This window comes from Podarcis raffonei, chromosome 13 (genome assembly GCF_027172205.1).
Source record: "Podarcis raffonei isolate rPodRaf1 chromosome 13, rPodRaf1.pri, whole genome shotgun sequence".
In the NCBI taxonomy this organism is placed as follows: Eukaryota; Metazoa; Chordata; class Lepidosauria; order Squamata; family Lacertidae; genus Podarcis; species Podarcis raffonei.
The window spans coordinates 35413560-35423694 of NC_070614.1; the positions used below are offsets into that span (position 1 = coordinate 35413560).

A 10135-nucleotide genomic window follows, 5' to 3' on the forward strand; every position below is an offset into this window, starting at 1 on the left:
GAAGCAAAGTCAGGCGGCAACTTCAGCTTCACATGACAGCCGCTTAAGAGGAAGCTTCTTGGATCTGTTACGCCTAGATATACTGAGAGGGGCGGTGATGGCCTAAAGCTACGCGGTGATGGTCTAAGGCTCCGATTTCTTAAAGGGACAGAAAGAGAGACTGGTGTGTGCAAGAGGGAGAGGATATCTCAGTGTAGTTAAGAAGTTTCTAGGGCAGCTATGGTTTCTGTTTTTATCTATGCCCCCCCCCATTTTTGTTATAGGTAGTCGCCCCCACTACCCCATTCTGCCCTGCCTGCCATGGGACCTGCTGGGAGTCTGTGGCATCACATCCCGAGTGATTCTGAAGGTGAGTCTTCTTTGCTCCCATCTCTCACCCCCCCTCCCATTCAACACCCCCACCCCCACCCCCCGTTTTCTTCTCTGACTCTGCTTCTCTTCCACCCCCTCAAGAAACAGGGGAAGATGAAGATGCCTCACCCTCTGCCGAGCCTGAGATCATCCTGGATGCCTTTAGCCAGTGGAGGAACAACGTGGGCTTCTGGTGAGGCACCCTTTGCTTTATTTCCACAGTTTTTCCAGGCTACGTAGCATGAACAAAAGCAGAACCTCCTTTCTTATTTTATTTAAAGCAGCTTCTTTGTGGCGTTATCTCTTGAACAATGACAGCTCGATTAAACTCAGGTTTCTCTTTCTATGCGTTGGTGCATTTTGCTGTATGCTCTGTTGACACTGTTTACGGATCAGATTTCCTTTTCTTTTGATCTCTTCCCTTGTTGCATCCTCCACATCTGAGCATATTGCAACATACTGGAGGGCTGTGTGGGGCTTGCTGTAGCCGGATTTGTATGAACTCTCACACACCCTCAGACCTTGTTGGGGGGGCCAGACTATATTTTTTTTTGGGGGGGGGGGAAATGAACAAATTCCTATGCCCCACAAATAACCCAGATATGCATTTTAAATAAAAGGACACATTATAATCATGTAAAAACATGCTGATTCTTGGACCATCCATGGGCCGGATTTAGAAGGCTATTGGGCTGGATCTGGCCCCCGGGCCTTAGTTTGCCTACCCATGGTCTAAAGGCACGATGCAGCAACCTTGCTGAAGCTAGGCAGAACTGAATCTGGATGGGAGGCTGCTTGGGAGCAGGGAACCTTATATATGCCCCCTTGAACTCTGGCCTGGAAAAAAAGGCAGAATAGAAATTAAAGGAATGATATGATAACCCTGACTCTCCTGTCTTGCATTTTTGGGTGCTCTGACTTGCCTGCTTTCCCCTCCACAGGTTGCTGGGACTCTGCAACAACTTTGCCTATGTGGTAATGCTGAGTGCTGCCCATGATATTCTCAGCCATCAGAAGGTGCCAGCAGGCAATGGGACTGAACCAGTGAGTATTCAAAGGAGAGGAGTACTTGAGTGTTTGTGTATAAAACAGAGCAAGAAACAGATTGTACTCGGTGCAGGAGAAAGCGAGAGAAAGCATCTGAGCCTGGATGAGAGAGATGAATAGAAAAACATCTGTATGCCAGATCTGGTGCATTAGAGCCTACACATGCACAGGACTGTGGACTGTGGCAGAGGGTGCATCACATGTGTGTACGAAAGATGAAAAAGGATTATTTGGATGTTGGCCCTCCACTAAGGCTGGCTCTAGCACTTGATTAGCCAGGGCCTTTGGATATTTGAAAGGCCTCTTAAGATCAAACTACTCTAAGCAGAGGGGAAATTTCAGGCAAACGTGAAGGCAAACATCTCAGAGCGTTGGATCTGACTACAAACAGATTTGCTCTGTAAATTAGTGGACTCGTATGTGGGGAAAATACAGAGCCATTCAGATATTGTACATGGCAAAGAAGGCATTGGCATGCCCTTACGCTGCTAGTGAGCACATGCACTAATCGAGAAGATTGTGACATTACCCAGTGCTAACTAAGATCGCAGCAGTACGTAATGGCACTCTCCACCTGGGCCTTGCAACATGACCAGGGAGCCCTATACAAACCAGCCATGCTGGTTGCTGATATTGGTCATAAATATGAGCAGTATGTTTGACAATGCCGTTTAGTGGTGCTAATATTGTACTGTTTAGTGTTTAGAATAGGACCAGGGAGATCTGGGTTCAAATTTCCACACAGCCATGAAGCTCACTGGGTGATCTGGAGTTAGTCAGCCTAACCTACCTCCCAGAGTTGCTGTGGAGATAAATGGTGGGGGGAGGGTAAAACCATGTTACACTGTCTCTAAACTACCCATTGATGGAAAGTTGGACTAAAAGCATAATAAAAAGTGTCTGAAAATCTGCAAAGGTCAAACTAGACATGACTTCTAACTGCATCTTTTGAATCCTTCAGACTTCAGACTGGTCATGTATCTTTCTTTGCAAAAAGCAGCTCCAGGGGCCCCCTAATCTTTCCCCCCTCTCCCCTTTCCAAACCTCCCCCAGCTGATATTTGCCCCTATTCTAAAAATCAAGAAAATGGCAAGGGAGAGAAGGGTTAAAGCTGGGTTGAGGAACCTGTGACCCTCCAGTGACCATGGTGTCTGGGGCTGCTGGGAGTTGGAGTCCCAACAGCATCTGGAAGGCCATAGGTTCCCATCCATGGATTAAACCCTGCCTCCCCTCATACTGCAGCCCTGATTGGGATTGTGACCCAAGTATGGAACCCCAAAGTGGGTCTTGAGTCCATGGAATGCCCGATTGAATAAGTTATACTTTCATACTGGAATGAGGAAAATCTTGGAAAACAGATGGTGAAATGATGGCTGATGAAATTATTCTCTCCTACATTTAACCTCTTGTACCCAATTGCTCCCTCAGACTCCCCCCAGTGTTCCTGCAAACGCTTCTCGTTATGACTGCAATGCCATCTCCACAGGGGTAAGTGTCGGGTACGGGGAGATGACAGGGGCAGGTTTGAGTGTGGCACCACCTACTGGCTCACTCCCATCTCTTTGCTGCCCCATATAGGCCGTGCTGTTGGCTGACATTCTGCCCACCCTTCTCATCAAATTCAGCGCACCTTTTTGTATCCACTTGCTCCCATATGGGTGAGTTGGCTCAGATCGCTGGAAGCGTCGTCTAGGTAGATACCAAATTCCCTCGTAACGCAAGACGGAAATGGGAACTTATTTGCATGTGCGATGGACATACAATTTGGCAAAGTGTATTTGGAACAAAATCGTATAATCCATGGAAAAGATAAGATGTTAAATTACATTATGTACTTGCGGCCTTTCTGTTAACGTATACAGAAAAATATCTTGCCTTGTTATTGTGAAGTAATATCCAAGCCAAGAGTTGCTGGGAATTGTAACTATGAGGGTCAAACCACAGAGCCCAGAATTATTTGAAGAAAGAATGAGCTATGAATGTGCTTTAAAGGTATCGGGTATAAACAGCCCTGGTAGTCACGAGGGGTTGTCTTTGTATGTGACATATGGGCAAGAGGCATAGCTGTCAACTTTCAGATTTGAAAATAAGGGATCAGCAGCCTCGAAAATAAGGGATCAGCAGCCTCACCTGTCCCAGGGACAGTCTACGGGATAGCTGTGGGAAGCAGCGGGAAACGGCGCTGGAATAAGGGAATTTCCCACAAAGAAAGGGAAGGTTGACAGCTATGGCAAGAGGCTTTATGGTTAGTTCAGGCCTCATCCATTTGCCCATCTTATATCTCACCCCCCCTTCCCTCACCCCACCCCTCACAGCTTGCGTGTCATCATCTGCGTCATCACGGCCTGGGGCAGTTTTCTGGTGGTGGCCTTCTCCACATGCACAGTCCAAAGCCTTGCAGGTAAGAAGCATCTTCACAGGAGATGGGGTTGGCGGGGTGGGGGGGGGGCAGACAGGCAGTCCTCAAATTATTGCGGGAAGACCCAGGGAGCTTGGCCCCTTCTTATTTATTGTTACAACCTCTTGGCAGCTGTTCTTTCTCATGCTTCGAAGGCACGATTTTACCAAAATTGTGGGGAGCAAGAGCATGAGGCTTACGAGTTTTATATTGCACCACCCATATCTTTCAAGCTGTGACTTGAGCATATATGATCTCTTGCTTTAGAATCGCTGCCTCTTAATAGCGCGCTCCGGCGGTGAGGGCCAACAGAAAAGAAGAGGGAAGCATCAGCATGTTTTGTATTGACTGGGTCTTTCTCCACCTTCTAATTGCTGCAGGTGTCGTGCTGGCCAGTATTTCATCTGGCCTGGGTGAAATAACGTTCCTTGCGCTCACGTCTTTCTTCGACAGGTAACTAAAAGGACACAGTGGCTGCAGGATGGAGATTTGGTAGTGGGGTCAGATGCATTACTTGCTCAATGGGTGCGGTCTGTTTCTTTAGATTAGGGATGGGGAACCTGTGGCCCTCCAGATGTTGATGGTTTTGCCTTTGATCTGAAGAAACAGGCTCCACAACCTTCCAGCTTAGTTGCTTTGTACCACCCCAGCAACTTTAGAAAAAGATACTTTGTTGGCCTGTTTTTTTGTTTTTGTTTCATTTTCACAGTGAAGGGTGGATATATATTTAACTAAACAAACATGCATACCTATCTGATAATGATTATAAAAATCAGAAAGGCCTGATGTATGAGGGGAGGAACAAGATTGACAGCTGGGCCAGTGTTTGGTTTGAAGCATGAGTAGAATAAATTTGTGCAGGATTTGTCAATTAGGTAATGACGCTAAGTATAGGGGTGCTTTCTGGTACCCAGATATCACCCCCATTATGACTCATGTTCTTTCTGCTTCTCTTCCCACCCCTCTCAGTGCCGTGGTGTCTGCCTGGTCTTCTGGAACAGGTGGGGCTGGCCTGCTAGGGGCGCTTTCATACCTTGGGCTGACAGAGGCAGGCTTGAGCCCCCAGCACACCCTCCTCCTCATGACCATTGTTCCGGTCATCATGCAGGCCAGGTGAGGACTAACTCTCTCATATTAGGTATCTGCTTATAGCAGAAGTTTTAATGATCATTCAAGGCCCCGGGCTCCTTGACCATCTTCTTCTTCCTCCCCACTTTCTCTATAGTTACTCTTTTGTGCTGGCTCCACCCCCCGGGGCCCCTCGCTGCGGCTGGGGCAATCGTCCACAGAAGTCTCTACGTTCTCCTTCCTCAACTCAGCAGCCACTCCTTGAGAATAAAGCTACACTTCAAAATAGTAAGCAATCCCTTTACTGGCGGGTTCACCTTCCTGGGGTGCCACCTGTTGCATATAAGGGACAGGTTATGTATTTATAACCACAATGCACCTTGTTTATCTTAAGACTTTATCCCTGGGAAGAAATGCTGTCACAGCTTCTTTACCCATGATGCACTGTGCTCATGCCAAGCACAAGAGAGAGTTGCTCATAGATATTGCTGGAACTCTTCATGTAATGTCCTTGGCACTTGGCTATGTGCATAATTTTTTCACAATTCTTCCAATAAGGTTGTTTTATGCTGTCTCGTTTCAACCGTCCTTTTCTTCCTCCAGAGGCACAAAGCCCTCAGCTCAGCCTGCAAGAAAAGGGGCAGGTGGTCAAGGTAAGAATCAGGCTCAGTATGTGGGGGTTTTTTTTGTTTTTAATATGAGAGAGAGTGTAGGATATTTCGGAGCACATGTTTAAAGGTGTCCATATCACAGATCGTATCAGTATAAGTCTGCATGTAAATATGTCCCTATTCTAGAGGATATCAGGGTGAATAATGCGTAAAATGGATGCGGGGAGAAGGCTATTCAATTGCTAAACAAAGGCCAGGTCTTGGTTCTTCATGGAATTTATCTGGAAGCCCTTCTCACTAATCCCAGATGTAAAAGACCTCATTGTGAGTTAACCCCTCACCTTGCCAGCACCCTTAACAAACCACAGTTTCCAGGATTCTTTGGGGGGAAGCCTTGTTCTTTAAATGTATGGTGCAAATGTGACCCCAGTAGGGTGCTGTTTGTGAAGCCTGCATTACTCAAGGCGACCATATACCTCTGATTGACTCATGGTTTCATGGCCTTCTCATGATGCACTAACATGTACCTTCTCTGTTACTAGGGTCTCTTAAAATACCTCATCCCTTTGGCTGTTGTGTATTTTGCTGAATACTTCATCAACCAGGGCCTGGTGAGTAGTGTGAAAGTTGGGGATGGGTGGAGACTGTTGGGATACTGCCAGGGAGACAGAGTCCATCTGAGCCCCCAAGCCGGCTGCCGGACGATCCATCGACCTCCCGTAGACAGGCAGTATCAGCAATTAGAGACACGAAGCCTCAGAAATAGATTGCCACATTCTTAGGCTGGTGCACACTCTAGCAGCAGAATTCACACAGCGAGAGATGCACAGCAGGAGAGCATATTTACAGTTTATTCAGCGTTGGTCAGAACAAAGTAAGACATGACCGCCTGCTTCAGCGTTCAGGCACGAAGAGGAAACGAAAGCAACTGAAAACATAAACATCCTGTGCAACAGGAAATACACAGACTCTGTGACTCACAGCCTGCTCCCTTTTAAGGTGGAACGGAAATATCCTAACAGAGACTTCTTTACCAGGGAGGTGGAGCTAAATCTTCTGATCCATCGCCATTAATGGTCCCCCCCCCTTTTGTCTTCTCCTTCCTCAGTTTGAACTGCTGTACTTCCATAAAGCGCCGTTTACTCATGCGCAACAATATCGTTGGTGAGTGAAAGGTTGGGAGGTGAGACGAGATGGGATTTTGGAACCTCAGTCTGGCTTGGGTTGGTAGGTTAGACTAGAAAAGTGCTGGGAGCTAAAACTCCTGATTCCCCCCCTCCCCCGCCTCCTATAGGTACCAGATGCTCTACCAGGCTGGGGTCTTTGTCTCTCGTTCCTCCGCCAGCTGCATACGGATTCGGCACATATGGCTCCTTGCAGTGTTACAGGTAAAACATTCCCCTCGCCAACAGACACCTGCATGAATGATTCCTTTCTGCTCTTCCGAGACATGTTCATCCCCCCATTTCTGTTATAATGCTGATGTTGCAATCCAAGTATTGTGATCCTTCTCTGCCAGTGAACGAATGAGGTTGTCTTATATGGAGTCACATCCTTGGTCTATCTAGCCCAGTTTTGTAGAGTCTGCAGGGAAGCCTTGCTATCTGAGCTCCTTTCAGCTGGGGATGCCAGGGACTGAACTCGGGCCTTTGTGTTTTGTTTCTGAGGTGGAGGAATGGGGTCACTCCTCCCACCTGCTTCATTGGTGGGGCTATGCAAATGACGTGGTGTATGGTCTGCTTCAGTGGGAGGAGATTCCACCAATTGGGAGGAGACTCCACCAGTTTGTCCCACCTGCTTTAGAAGCAAGAGAAACTAGACTTCTGTGAACCTTTTGGAGCATGACCACACATTTATTGCACTGCAAATTGTCCTTCTGGATAATCTGGCCTAGTCTCCTGTTGTGCCTTTAAGAACTGCCTGAGCAGCAGGAAGGAGCAGGCTAATGTCCGTAGAGCAGTGCTGAGTCTCTTATTTTGGTCTGTTTTGAAGTCTCCTACCCTTGTAATGTGGGACGCGGGTGGCGCTATGGGTTAAACCACAGAGCCTAGGACTTGCCGATCAGAAGGTCAGTGGTTCGAATCCCAGCGACGGGGTGAGCTCCCGTTGCTCAGTCCCTGCTCCTGCCAACCTAGCAGCTCGAAAGCACGTCAAGTGCAAGTAGATAAATAGGTACCGCTCCGGTGGGAAGGTAAACGGCGTTTCCGTGCGCTGCTGTGGTTCGCCAGAAGCGGCTTAGTCATGCTGGCCACATGACCCGGAAGCTGTACGCCGGCTCCCTCGGCCAATAAAGCGAGATGAGCGCCGCAACCCCAGAGTCAGCCACGACTGGACCTAATGGTCAGGGGTCCATTTACCTTTACCCTTGTAATGTTTTCCTGTCCTGCTTATTACTGCCACCTTTTGCTCCTTTTTCCACAACAGAACAGCCTTATTGTTTTCTCCTCCACTTGTCAAGGTCTTGACATGCTATCTCTTTCTTTCCCTCTCCAACTAGTGCCTGAACATGGTGTTCCTCTCGGTCGCTGTGTCCAAAATGTTTCTACCCAGCATCTACATTGTTTTCGCTCTGGTACTCTACGAGGGATTACTGGGAGGAGCTGGTTACGTGAACACTTTCCACTGCATCAGTGAAAAGGTGAGCTTGGCGGGGGTGGGGGGAGATGGTGGCCCAATGGGGAAGAATGTTAATGGAGCGCCCAGGAGGGTGAGACTTCAGTCACATGACTGAGGGGGGTAGAGAAAGGCATATCACTCAGAGCTTCAGAGAGATGAGCATGAGGCCAGTTCCCTTATTAGGAGGGAGCAAGGAACAAGCAAGTGGACCTCTTTTAACCAGTTAGAGGTGTGTGTGTATACACCTCCTTCCTCTTTCTCCTTCCCCTGCTCCAGCAAAGCCTTTTTGTGTTGCAGAAGACACTTGGGGGAGGGAAGCAGGAAGCAGGTGCCTGGGAAGTTCAAAAGAAAGGTTACAGTGACTAGGAATAGTACCTCCCATTTTCAGAAGACATAGCAGAGGATCACTGTCTAATATATATATATGTATTCTCTCTCCTCCTTCCTCCCTCTAAATGCAGAGCAAGCCGGAGCACCGTGAGTTTGCTATGGGAGTTGCTTGTATAGCTGACACCTTGGGCATCTCGCTTTCAGGTGCTGTTGCTATCCCTATCCACAATCATTTCTGTCGCCTCCCTTGAGGCCCACTTCCCAGAGGGACCAACAGATGCCTTGACTTGCCACATGCTTGTTTCTGAATAGTACATTTCCCAGTATGGAGGAGGGAAAGACACTGGGATGCATGTGCTTATGCCCTCCTCCTCTGGCTGTCAAAAGAGGAGAAAGGAGGCACGTGGAATTGAGGTGTCGGCTTTTGGCATTAATTTCCTCGTCTGTTTTGATTTTGGAGAGCATTTTATTTTAACTGAGCCTGAATGGGAATCTACTTTTATCCCACGTTGCACAGCAGTGGGGGGGGCTTAATCAGAGCACACAATCGCAGATGGATGGGAAATCATGTTCTGCAGTTCGTAGGGGGGAAACATGTGAATGTTGCATAAAATAGGTCACACAGCACATCCTTGTGTTGGGCAGGCGGAGCAGAGGAGGAATATTTAGAAGATCCTGCAGAAATGGGATGTGCAGCTGCATAAGTGCATTAATAACTATAGATAAATACGGAAGGAGGGAATGAAGATTGTTAGGGTGAGATGCACGCTCAATTCAGAAAGGGGCAAGAATAATAATTTTGCACAGTGATCAATTTCTGTCTCAAGCTCAATCAATAAACCAGTCATATTTCAATTATTGCTCTGTTGTTGCCCTTTTTCAAAGATATACCACTTATGGTACGGGCTGATATGTTTGGGGGATTTGTTGAGACAGTGGCTAGAAGTAGTGAGTGGAAGTAGCAAGGGTGCAGATTTTGGTTCAGAACATTATCAGAAAGCTTCCTAATGGGAAGAGCTTTTTGACAGTGGGAAATGCTGCCTGAGGAGGTAGTGGTGTCTTTTATTGGAAATATTTAAGTACAAGGTGGACACCCATCTGTCAGGAATGCTGAAGTTGTAAGATTCCCACACTGAGCACAGCTGGACTAGGGGATACCCAGAGACTCTTGTAGCTCTAAAATCTTCCCCAGCGTATACATATTTGTACAGAATGAAACATATTTTAAGTAAGGTTTTTAATCTTTGTCGTCGGGGTAGCTAACAAACAATAAAGCCACAATAATGTAGGAGTTAAAGAGTGTTGGAGATGCGAGTTCAAATTCCTGCTCACGTGCAAAGCTTACTGGTGACACTGTGCAAGTCACTCTTTCTCTGCCTAACCAAACAAGTAGTGTGGTGGGGATACACAGAGAGGGCATGTGTTATTTATGTAATTAAAAGTATTTATAAACTGCTTTAAATTTCTATGCCACCCTTCATCCGAGCACAGGGCAGTTTACAATACAGTCGTACCTTGGAAATCGAAAGGAATCCGTTCCGGAAGTCCATTTGACTTCCAAAACATTTGGAAACCAAAGTCCGGCTTCTGATTGGCTGCATGAAGCCCGTCAGACATTCAGCTTCCAAAAATAGTTTGCAAACCGGAACAGTCACTTCTGGGTTTGCGGCATTTGGGAGCCAAAACATTGAGGAAATAAGCTGTTCCAAAACCA

At 47.2% G+C, this 10135-nt stretch overlaps 1 protein-coding gene across 2 annotated transcripts; it reads left to right on the top strand.

Annotated features, from left to right (window-relative positions):
• The first annotated feature begins 122 nt into the window (after positions 1-122).
• CLN3 (CLN3 lysosomal/endosomal transmembrane protein, battenin) lies at positions 123-9084 on the top strand. Of its 2 annotated transcripts, XM_053363949.1 has the most exons (16): positions 123-143; positions 262-349; positions 454-544; positions 1293-1395; positions 2827-2886; positions 2977-3056; positions 3714-3799; positions 4177-4249; positions 4766-4909; positions 5022-5152; positions 5468-5517; positions 6018-6086; positions 6584-6639; positions 6770-6863; positions 7973-8113; positions 8553-9084. In XM_053363949.1, exons 2-16 carry the CDS (start codon positions 301-303, stop codon positions 8670-8672), a joined length of 1347 nt encoding a protein of 448 aa, XP_053219924.1. In that variant the 5' UTR covers positions 123-143; positions 262-300; the 3' UTR covers positions 8673-9084. The 2 variants fall into 2 exon arrangements, with proteins under 2 accessions (XP_053219924.1, XP_053219925.1); XM_053363950.1 differs by lacking the exon at positions 123-143 and having other exon boundaries at positions 183-349; positions 460-544.
• The last annotated feature ends 1051 nt before the right edge of the window (positions 9085-10135 follow it).